Source organism: Poecile atricapillus, chromosome 33 (assembly GCF_030490865.1).
Source record: "Poecile atricapillus isolate bPoeAtr1 chromosome 33, bPoeAtr1.hap1, whole genome shotgun sequence".
In the NCBI taxonomy this organism is placed as follows: domain Eukaryota; kingdom Metazoa; phylum Chordata; class Aves; order Passeriformes; family Paridae; genus Poecile; species Poecile atricapillus.
In genome coordinates, this window is record NC_081281.1 from 1171841 (window position 1) to 1183958 (window position 12118).

At 46.7% G+C, this 12118-nt stretch overlaps 1 protein-coding gene across 1 annotated transcript in view; it reads left to right on the top strand.

The window, feature by feature from the left end:
- PIP5K1A (phosphatidylinositol-4-phosphate 5-kinase type 1 alpha) overlaps window positions 1–12118 on the top strand; it is a 32235-nt gene that overhangs the window by 3292 nt on the left and 16825 nt on the right. The window contains exons 3-9 of the mRNA XM_058860461.1: window positions 420–494; window positions 2031–2161; window positions 3030–3147; window positions 4058–4210; window positions 7841–8140; window positions 10148–10350; window positions 11591–11674. Coding sequence (XP_058716444.1) covers window positions 420–494; window positions 2031–2161; window positions 3030–3147; window positions 4058–4210; window positions 7841–8140; window positions 10148–10350; window positions 11591–11674 — 1064 coding nt within the window. The remainder of the gene's footprint in view (window positions 1–419; window positions 495–2030; window positions 2162–3029; window positions 3148–4057; window positions 4211–7840; window positions 8141–10147; window positions 10351–11590; window positions 11675–12118) is intronic.

Here is a 12118-nt window from a genome sequence, read left to right on the forward strand (position 1 = left end):
TCCTTCTCCTTTTCCTGCTCCTTTTCCAATTTTTCCTGCTTTTTTTTTTTTTTTCCCAAGCCTGAGCAGTTCCTCCCATGGGAATTCTGGGAATTTCCCCTTTCCCAAGGGAATTCCTGCTCCAAAAAACCCCGGATTTATCCTGGAACCACCCCCAAAATCCCTGGAAAAATTCAATTTAATGACTCCTGGATGAATCCTTGGATCCCTGGGCTGGGAATCACTGGATTGGGATTTGCAACCTTCCCAAAATTCCTTCTAAATGTTGGAATTACTGAGGGAAAAGCCCAGTGGATCCCAGGAATAAAACCCCAAACTTTTCCAGGTGGTTTTGGGTGGGAAAAATTCCAGAAAAAAAAAAATAAATTGAATTTTCCCTTTTTTTTTCCCTTTCTCTTCCCGTTTTTCCTCTTCCCAAGATGCCGGGAGGATCCCAAACCATCCGGAAAGGCCACAGAGGAGTGGATTCCACGGGGGAAACCACCTACAAAAAGGTAAATTCCCACTTTTTTTCCCTCTTTTCCCAAGGAATTCTGCTCTGGGAATGGGAGGAGGTTCCATGGAAATGCAGGAGAAAGGGAATTTGTGCTGGAATTTTTTTGGGTTGCTTTCCCAGAACTTTTAGGAAAGGGATTTTTCTTTAATCTCTGAGGTTCCAGGTTTTTTGGGAGCTTCCCAAGAGCACCAAAATTCCCGTAAATCCGATGGAATGGCTGGAATGGGCTGGGCAAAGAGGGAATTGTTGGGGAATTTTGTAAATGGGGGGGTTTTCCCATGAATTTGTGCCATTCCCGTTGAATTCCTGCTGTTCCCATGGAATCCCTCCCATTCCCACTGAATTCCCATTCCCATCCAATCCCTCCCATTCCCTCTGCACTCCAGCCATTCCCATCCCCATTCCCGCTGTAATTCCCATCCCATTCCCACTGTAATTCCCATCCCATTCCCATCCCATTTCCATCCCATTCCCATCCCATTCCCACTGTAATTCCCATCCCATTCCCACTGTAATTCCAATCCCATTCCCACTGTAATTCCCATCCCATTCCCACTGTAATTCCCATCCCATTCCCATCCCATTCCCACTGTAATTCCCATCCCATTCCCACTGTAATTCCCATCCCATTCCCACTGTAATTCCCATCCCATTCCCACTGTAATTCCCATCCCGATTCCCTCTGTAATTCCAATCCCATTCCCACTGTAATTCCCATCCCATTCCCACTGTAATTCCCATCCCATTCCCACTGTAATTCCCATCCCATTCCCATCCCATTCCCACTGTAATTCCAATCCCATTCCCACTGTAATTCCCATCCCATTCCCACTGTAATTCCCATCCCATTCCCACTGTAATTCCCATCCCCTTCCCACTGTAATTCCCATCCCATTCCCATCCCATTCCCACTGTAATTCCAATCCCATTCCCACTGTAATTCCCATCCCATTCCCACTGTAATTCCCATCCCATTCCCATCCCATTCCCACTGTAATTCCCATCCCATTCCCACTGTAATTCCCATCCCATTCCCACTGTAATTCCAATCCCATTCCCACTGTAATTCCCATCCCATTCCCATCCCATTCCCACTGTAATTCCCATCCCATTCCCACTGTAATTCCCATCCCATTCCCACTGTAATTCCCATTCCATTCCCTCTGTAATTCCCATTCCATTCCCTCTGTAATTCCCATCCCATTCCCACTGTAATTCCCATCCCATTCCCACTGTAATTCCAATCCCATTCCCACTGTAATTCCAATCCCATTCCCACTGTAATTCCCATCCCATTCCCACTGTAATTCCCACCCCATTCCCATCCCATTCCCTCTGTAACTCCCATTCCCATTCCCAGCTGGCCTTCTCCTTCATCCTCCCAATTCCCTGGCTGGAACAACTCCCGTTTCTCCGGCTGCAACTCCTCCCGTTTCTCTGGCTGGAACTCCTCCCGTTTCTCCGGCTGGAATTCCCGTTTCTCCGGCTGGAATTCCCTCTTCTCCGGCTGGAATTCCCGTTTTCCCCGCTGCAGACCACGTCGTCGGCGCTGAAGGGCGCGATCCAGCTGGGCATCACGCACACCGTGGGCAGCCTCAGCACCAAGCCCGAGCGCGACGTGCTCATGCAGGACTTCTACGTCGTCGAGAGCATCTTCTTCCCCAGGTCGCCATTCCTGCTCGTTTTCCTGCTTTTTCCCTGCTTTTCCCGGTTTTTTTTCTCCTTTTGTTTCTCTTTTTTTTGGTTTTATTTCGCTTTTCTTCCCCCTGTTTTTTCTCTGTTTTTTTCTCCCTTTTTTTTCCTCTTTTTTCTCCCTTTTTTCTCCCTTTTTTCCTCCTTTTTTCTCCCTTTTTTCTCCCTTTTTTCCCCTTTTTTCCCCCTTTTTCCCCCTTTTTCCCCCTTTTTCCCCCTTTTTCCCCCTTTTTCCCCCTTTTTCCCCCTTTTTTCCCCCTTTTTCCCCCCTTTTTCCCCCCTTTTCCCCCTTTTTTTCTCCCTTTTTTCTCCTTATTTTCTCTCCTTTTTTCTGCCTTTTTTCCCCATTTTTTCCCCATTTTTTCTCCCTTCTTTCTCCCTTTTTTCTCCCTTCCCCCCCCTTTATTCTCCCTTTTTTTCTCCCTTTTTCCCCCATTTTTTCCCCCTTTCCCCCTTTTTCCCACCCCTTTTTCCCCTCCTTTCCCTCTTTTCCCCCTTTTCCCCCTCTTTGCTGCCTCTTTTTTCCTTTCTTCCCCCTTTTCTTTCACTTTTATTTTCCCTTTTCTCCCCCTTTTCTCCCCCTTTTCTCCCCCTTTTCTCCCCCTTTTCTCCCCCTTTTCTCCCCCTTTTCTCCCCCTTTTCTCCCCCTTTTCTCCCCCCTTTCTCCCCCTTTTTCTCCCCCTTTTCTCCCCTTCTTCCTCTTTCCCCCATTTTCCCCATTTTTCTCCCTCCCTCCTCTCCTTTCCCCTTTCATTCCCCTTTTCCCCCCTCATTTCCCCCATTCCCTTTTCCCCGGTTCCCTCTGGAATGCTGATCCCAGTGGGAATTCCGTGTCCCGCAGCGAGGGCAGCAACCTGACCCCAGCCCACCACTACAACGATTTCCGCTTCAAGACCTACGCGCCCGTGGCCTTCCGCTACTTCCGGGAGCTCTTCGGGATCCGCCCGGATGATTACCTGGTGAGCTCCTTTCCCTTTTTCTTTTTCCCTTTTCCTTTTCCCTTTTCCTTTTTCCTTTCCCTTTTCCCTTTCCCTTTTTCCTTTCCCTTTCCCTTTTCCTTTTTCCTTTCCCTTTTTCCTTTTCCTTTCTCCTTTCCCTTTTCCCTTTCTCCTTTCCCCTTTCCCTTCTCCTTTTCCCTTTTCCTTTTCCCTTTCCCTTTTCCCTTTTCCCTTTTTCCTTTCCCTTTTCTCTTTCCCTTTTCCGTTTCCCTTTTCCTTTTTCCTTTTTCCCTTTTCCCTTTTCCCTTCCCCTTTTCTCTTCCCTTTTCCCTTTCCTTTTGCTCTTTTCCCTTTTATTTTCCATTTTCCCTTTCTCCTTCTCCATTTCCCTTCCTTCTTTTCCCTTTCTTTCTCCTTTTCCCTCTCTCCTTTTCTCCCTCTCTCCTTTTCTCCCTCTCTCCTTTTCTCCCTCTCTCCTTTTCTCCCTCTCTCCTTTTCTCCCTCTCTCCTTTTCTCCCTCTCTCCTTTTCTCCCTCTCTCTCCTTCCCTCCTTTTCTCCCTCTCTCCTTTTCCCTCCCTCCTTTTCCCTCTCTCTTTTCCCTCTCTCTTTTCCCTCTCTCTTTTCCCTCTCTCTTTTCCCTCTCTCTTTTCCCTCCCTCTTTTCCCTCCCTCTTTTCCCTCCCTCTTTTCCCTCCCTCTTTTCCCTCCCTCCTCTTCCCTTCCGTTCCCTTTTCCTCTTCCCCCTCATCTTCCCCATTTTCCCCTTTTCCCCCCATTTTCCTCCCTCCCACCCTTTTCCCACATCCCACCATCCCCCTCACCCCACCACCCTTCCTCACCCCTTCCCATTCCTAAAAAAAACCCCAAAAAAACCCCAAAAAACCCCATTCCCAACCAAATTCCAGCTGCTTTTCCCACTTTTCCCACCCAGTATTCCCTGTGCAACGATCCCCTGATCGAGCTCTCCAACTCGGGCGCCAGCGGCTCGCTCTTCTACGTCTCCAGCGACGACGAGTTCATCATCAAAACCGTGCAGCACAAGGAGGCCGAGTTCCTGCAGAAGCTCCTGCCCGGATATTACATGGTGAGCCCGGAATTCCGGGAATTCCCAGCCCTGGAAAGGGCCTGGAGCGACCAAACCAAAAAAAAATCCCGGCTGAATCGGCCGGAATCGCCGTCGGGTCTGTGTGGGGCAGAGGGGATTGCGTCCTCATTGATGGGTTTCACCTGTTTTCAACCCCCAAATCCATAGGAAACACCAAAAAATCTGTGGAAGACACCCCCAAATCCATAAAAAACACCAGAAATCCATGGAAAACACCCCCAAATCCATAAAAAAACACCAGAAATCCGTGGAAAACACCCCCAAATCCATAAAAAACACCAGAAATCCATGGAAAACACCCCCAAATCCATAAAAAACACCAGAAATCCGTGGAAAACACCCCCAAATCCATAAAAAACACCAGAAATCCATGGAAAACACCCCCAAATCCATAAAAAACACCAGAAATCCATGGAAAACACCCCCAAATCCATAAAAAACACCAGAAATCCGTGGAAAACACCCCCAAATCCATAAAAAAACACCAGAAATCCATGGAAAACACCCCCAAATCCATAAAAAACCACCAGAAATCCATGGAAAACACCCCCAAATCCATAAAAAAACACCAGAAATCCGTGGAAAACACCCCCAAATCCATAAAAAACACCAGAAATCCGTGGAAAACACCCCCAAATCCATAAAAAACACCAGAAATCCATGGAAAACACCCCCAAATCCATAAAAAACACCAGAAATCCGTGGAAAACACCCCCAAATCCATAGAGAACCCACAAAAATCTGTGGAAAACCCCAGAAATCCGTGGAAAACCCCAAAAATCTGTGGAAAATTCCCCCAAATCCATAGGAAAGCCACAAAAGTCCATGGAAAATACCCCCAAATCCATAGAAAACCCCAGAAATCCAGGGAAAACCCCAAAAATCCATGGGAAACCACCCCAAATCCATAGGAAAGCCACAAAAGTCCATGGAAAACACCCCCAAATCCATAGGAAAGCCACAAATTCATGGAAAACCCCCCAAATCCATGGAAAACCACCCTAAATCCATAGGAAAGCCACAAATCCATGGAAAACCCCCCAAATCCATGGAAAACCACCCAAAATCCATACAAAACCCAAAAACCAGAGGGATTTTGATGCTCTTCCCATATTTTATCTGCAGTTTTTGACTCATCCTCCACCCCAAAACCCCCAAAATCCGTGGAAAAACCCCCACAATTCCACAGAAAAGCACTAAAAACCCATGGAAAAACACAGAAATCCATGGAAAAACAGAGAAATCCGTGAAAAACCCAGCCTAGAGGGATTTGGGTGCTGTTCCAGTGTTTTATGTGGGGTTGTGACGCGTTCCCCCCCTCACAACACCAAAACTCCATGGAAAATGCATCAAAATCCTTAGAAAATCTTCAGAATCTGTGGAAAAACCCCCACAATTCCACAGAAAAGCCCTAAAAACCCATGGAAAAACCCAGAAATCCGTGAAAAACCCAGCCTAGAGGGATTTTGTGCTGTTCTCATGCTTTATGTGGGGTTGTGACGTGCTCCCCCCCTCACAACAGCAAAACTCCATGGAAAATGCATCAAAATCCGTAGAAAAGCCCCAGAATTTGTGGAAAACCCTAAAAATCCGTGGAAAACCCTAAAAATCCGTGGAAAACCCGAACAATCCATGGAAAAACTCCAGCCCAGAGGGATTTGGATGCCGTTTCCACGTTTTATGTGGGATTTTGACTCACTCCCGCCCCCAAACCCCTCAGAAACCGCCCACAGCCTGAGGGATTTTGTGGGAATTTTCACCGGTTTTCCCCCATTTTTTGCCATTCCAGAACCTGAACCAAAACCCCCGGACCCTCCTTCCCAAATTTTACGGTCTGTACTGCGTGCAGGCCGGGGGGAAGAACATCCGGATGGTGGTGATGAACAACCTCCTGCCCCGCTCGGTGTCCTCAGCCTTTCCCATCCCTTCCTTGCGCCCTCAGCCCTGAGGTTCAGCCCTTTCCAGCCCCAAAACCCCTAAAATCTGTGGAAAAACCCCCACAATTCCACAGAAAAGCACTAAAAATCCATGGAAAAACCCAGAAATCCGTGAAAAACCCAGCCTAGAGGGATTTTGTGCTGTTCTCATGCTTTATGTGGGGTTGTGACGTGCTCACCCCCTCACAACAGCAAAACTCCATGGAAAATGCATCAAAATCCGTAGAAAACCTTCAGAATCCGTGGAAAACCCTAAAAATCCATGGAAAACCCGAACAATCCATGGAAAAACTCCAGCCCAGAGGGATTTGGATGCCGTTTCCACGTTTTATGTGGGGTTTTGACTCACTCCCGCCCCCAAACCCCTCAGAAACCGCCCACACCCTGAGGGGTTTTGTGGGAATTTTCACCGTTTTTCCCCCATTTTTTGCCATTCCAGAACCTGAACCAAAACCCCCGGACCCTCCTTCCCAAATTTTACGGTCTGTACTGCGTGCAGGCCGGGGGGAAGAACATCCGGATGGTGGTGATGAACAACCTCCTGCCCCGCTCCGTGTCCTCAGCCTTTCCCATCCCTTCCTTGCGCCCTCAGCCCTGAGGTTCAGCCCTTTCCAGCCCCAAAACCCCCAAAATCTGTGGAAAAACCCCCACAATTCCACAGAAAAGCACTAAAAACCCATGGAAAAACACAGAAATCCATGGAAAAACCCAGAAATCTGTGAAAAACCCAGCCTAGAGGGATTTGGGTGCTGTTCCAGTGTTTTATGTGGGGGTGTGACGTGCTCCTCACCTCACAACCCCTAAACTCCGTGGAAAATGCATCAAAATCCGTAGAAAACCTTCAGAATCCGTGGAAAACCCTAAAAATCCGTGGAAAACCCTAAAAATCCATGGAAAACCCGAACAATCCATGGAAAAACTCCAGCCCAGAGGGATTTGGATGCCGTTTCCACGTTTTACGTGGGGTTTTGACTCACTCCCGCCCCCAAACCCCTCAGAAACCGCCCACACCCTGAGGGATTTGGTTGGAATTTTCACCGTTTTCCCCCCATTTTTTGCCATTCCAGAACCTGAACCAAAACCCCCGGACCCTCCTTCCCAAATTTTACGGTCTGTACTGCGTGCAGGCCGGGGGGAAGAACATCCGGATGGTGGTGATGAACAACCTCCTGCCCCGCTCGGTGTCCTCAGCCTTTCCCATCCCTTCCTTGCGCCCTCAGCCCTGAGGTTCAGCCCTTTCCAGCCCCAAAACCCCTAAAATCTGTGGAAAAACCCCCACAATTCCACAGAAAAGCACTAAAAACCCATGGAAAAACCCAGAAATCCGTGAAAAACCCAGCCTAGAGGGATTTTGTGCTGTTCTCATGCTTTATGTGGGGTTGTGACGCGTTCCCCCCCTCACAACAGCAAAACTCCATGGAAAATGCATCAAAATCCGTAGAAAACCTTCAGAATCCGTGGAAAACCCTAAAAATCCGTGGAAAACCCTAAAAATCCGTGGAAAACCCGAACAATCCATGGAAAACTCCAGCCCAGAGGGATTTGGATGCCGTTTCCACGTTTTATGTGGGGTTTTGACTCACTCCCGCCCCCAAACCCCTCAGAAACCGCCCACACCCTGAGGGATTTGGTTGGAATTTTTACCTTTCTTCCCTCATTTTCACCATTCCAGAACCTGAACCAAAACCCCCGGACCCTCCTTCCCAAATTTTACGGTCTGTACTGCGTGCAGGCCGGGGGGAAGAACATCCGGATCGTGGTGATGAACAACCTCCTGCCCCGCTCGGTGCGGATGCACCTCAAGTACGACCTCAAGGGCTCCACCTACAAACGCCGCGCCTCACAAAAAGAGCGGGAAAAGGTTTTCCCGACTTTCAAGGACTTGGATTTCATGCAGGATATTCCCGACGGGCTTTTCCTGGATTCGGATATGTACAACGCCCTGTGTAAGACGCTGCAGAGGGATTGCTTGGTGAGGTTTCTTTCCTGAGGGTTTTTTATTTTCTGGGGGGGAAAATTTAGGGATGTTTTTTTTGTGGGGGGTTTTTTTGTGGTTTTGGCGGGAAAATTGTGGGTGTTTTGCCGATTTTCATGTTTTTTGTGGGAAAATGGTGGGTTATCTGCCTGTTTTTCCATGTTTTTTGGAGGAAATTGTGCGTGCTTTTCCTTTTTTCTGCTTTTTTGTGGGAAAGTTTTGAGTGTTTTGCCTTTTTTCCTGGGTTTTTTTGTGGGAATACCATGGCTGTTTTGCCAATTTTTCTGGTTTTTTGAGGGAAAATTGTGTTTTGTGCTTTTTTCCGTATTTTTCCATATTTTTATGCGGGAAAGTTGTGAGTATTTTGCCATATTTTTCCATATTTTTTGTGGGAAAATTGTGGGTGTTTTGCCAATTTTCCTGTTTTTTCTGGGAAAATTGTGGGTGTTTTGCATTTTTTTCTGTTTTTTTGAGGGAAAATCATGGGTGTTTTGTGCTTTTTTCCATATTTTTCCATATTTTTTTGTGGGAAAGTTGTATTTTGCCCTTTTTCCTGGTTTTTTGTGGGAAAATTGTGGTGTTTTGCCAATTTTCCTGTTTTTTTGTGGGAAAATTGTGAGTGTTTTGCATTTTTTTCTGGTTTTTTGAGGGAAAATTGTGGGTGTTTTGCCTTTTTACCCATTTCATTTTATATATATACATATATATATATAAAATATATATATATAAATATATATTAATAAATATAAATATTTTTATTAAAATATATTTGTAGAAAATAGATACAAATATAAAATATAAAAATTATATATTTATGTATTCAATATATATTATATTATATAAATTACGTTTTATAAATTAAATATATATAAATATGAACATATAATAAAAAATATATATATATATATAATATATAATTTTACAGCACCTGTAAAATTATCAAACCCAGTGAAATTCCACCTTTTTCACCCCAAAAATCCCATTTATTGAACCTTTCCACCCCAAAACCCCATTTATTGAACCTTTCCACCCCAAAACCCCATTTATTGAACCTTTTCACCCAAAAAACCCCATTTATTGAACTTTTCCACCCCAAAACCCCATTTATTGAATCTTTCCACCCCAAAACCTCATTTATTGAACTTTTCCACCCAAAAACCCCATTTATTGAACCTTTCCACCCCAAAAACCCCATTTATTGAACCTTTCCACCCCATTTATTGAACTTTTCCACCCCAAAACCCCATTTATTGAACCTTTCCACCCAAGACCCCATTTATTGAACTTTTCCACCCCAAAACCCCATTTATTGAACCTTTCCACCCCAAAACCCCATTTTTTGAGCGTTTCCACCCCAAAACCCCATTTATTGAACCTTTCCACCCCATTTATTGAACTTTTCCACCCCAAAACCCCATTTATTGAACCTTTCCACCCAAAACCCCATTTATTGAACTTTTCCACCCCAAAACCCCATTTTTTGAGCGTTTCCACCCCAAAAACCCCATTTTTTGAAGTTTTCCACCCCAAAACCCCATTTATTGAACTTTTCCACCCCAAAACCCCATTTATTGAACCTTTCCACCCCAAAACCCCATTTATTGAACCTTTCCACCCCATTTATTGAACTTTTCCACCCCAAAACCCCATTTATTGAACTTTTCCACCCCAAAACCCCATTTATTTAACCTTTCCACCCCAAAACCCCATTTATTGAACTTTTCTACCCCAAAACCCCATTTATTGAACCTTTCCACCCCATTTATTGAACTTTTCCACCCCAAAACCCCATTTATTGAACCTTTCCACCCCATTTATTGAACCTTTCCACCCCAAAACCTCATTTATTGAACTTTTCCACCCCATTTATTGAACTTTTCCACCCCAAAATCCCATTTATTGAACTTTTCCACCCCAAAATCCCATTTTTTGAGCATTTCCAGCGGCGCCCAGCCAGCTCCCAGTGGGAATTCCGGGATTTCCGACGTTCTCCCGCTTTTCCAGGTTCTCCAGAGTTTCAAGATCATGGATTACAGCCTGCTGGTGGCCATCCACAACCTGGACCAGGCGCAGCGCGAGCGCGCGGCCGGCGCCGCCTGCGGGGACGGGCCCGGCCGGCCGGCGGCACAGAGAGCGCTCTACTCCACCGCCATGGAATCCATCCAGGGAGAGGCTCCACGCGGAGGAACCTTCGACACCGACGACCAGTGAGGGACTGGGACAGACTGGGAACGGACTGGGATGGACTGGGAATGGATTAGGAGTGACTGGTTTGGACTGGGAGTGACTGGGATTGGGGTTGGAGACTCCACCGCCATGGAATCCATCCAGGGAGAGGCTCCACGCGGAGGAACCTTCGACACCGACGACCAGTGAGGGACTGGGAGGGACTGGGAGTGACCGGGAGTCACTGGGAGTGACTGGGAGTCACTGGGATTGGGACTGGGAGTGACTGGGATTGGGATCGGGATCAGGACCAGCCATGGAATCCATCCAGGGAGAGGCTCCATGCGGAGGAACCTTCGACACCGACGACCAGTGAGGGACTGGGATGGACCAGGATAGACTGGGAGTGACTGGGATGGACTGGGAGTGACTGGGATTGGGACTGGGATGGACTGGGAGTCACTGGGGATGGACTGGGAGTCACTGGGAGGGACTGGGAGTGAATAGGATTGGGATCGGGATCAGGATCAGCCATGGAGTCCATCCAGGGAGAGGCTCCACGCAGAGGAACCTTCGACACCGACGACCAGTGAGGGACTGGGAGCAACTGGGAGGGACTGGGATGGACTGGGAGTGATTGGGAGTGACTGGGAGTGACTGGGATTGGGGTTGGAGACTCCACCGCCATGGAATACATCCAGGGAGAGGCTCCTCGCGGAGGAACCTTCGACACCGACGACCAGTGAGGGACTGGGAGGGACTGGGAGGGACTGGGAATGGATTAGGAGTGACTGGGATGGACTGGGAGGGATTGGGAGTGACTGGGATGGACTGGGACAGACTGGGATTGGGACTGGGACTGACTGGGAGTGACTGGGAGTGGGACTGGGATGAACTGGGACAGACTGGGATTGGGACTGGGATTGGACTGGGATGAACTGGGACAGACTGGGAAGGGACTGGAATTGGGACTGGGACAGACTGGGATTGGGACTGGGACAGACTGGGATGAACTGGTTTGAACTGGGACAGACTGGGAATGGACTGGAATTGGGACTGGGACAGACTGGGATTGGGACTGGGACAGACTGGGATTGGGACTGGGACAGACTGGGATGAACTGGTTTGAACTGGGACAGACTGGGATTGGGACTGGGATGAACTGGGATGAACTGGTTTGAACTGGGACAGACTGGGATGAACTGGTTTGAACTGGGACAGACTGGGATTGGCAGTTCCGGGCCCAGGACCCCTCCCCATTCCCAATCCGTGTTTTCCCAGGATGGGCGGAATTCCCGCCCGGAATTCCCGGGGCGAGCGGCTGCTGCTCTACATCGGCATCATCGACATCCTGCAGTCCTACCGGTCAGTGCTGAGCCATTAATTACTAATTAATAATTAATAATTAATAAACTCCACATTTCCCGCCATCCTGCAGTCCTACCGGTCAGTTCTCCACAATTAATTACTAATCATTAATTATTAATTAACGAATCTGAGATTTCCCGACATCCTGCAGTCCTACCGGTCAGTCCTGAGCAATATTATTGTTATTGTTATTACTATTATTATTATTATTATTATTATTATTATTATTATTAATGTGATCAATACTATATTAATATATTAATAATAATATTTAATAATTATTATATAATTATATTATATATAGTGCATATAATATATTACATATATTATATATAATATTATATATATGTATTATATATAATCATACAATAATAACAAGTAACAATAATAATTAATAACATAGCAATAATTAATAGCAATAACAATAATAATAACTATTAA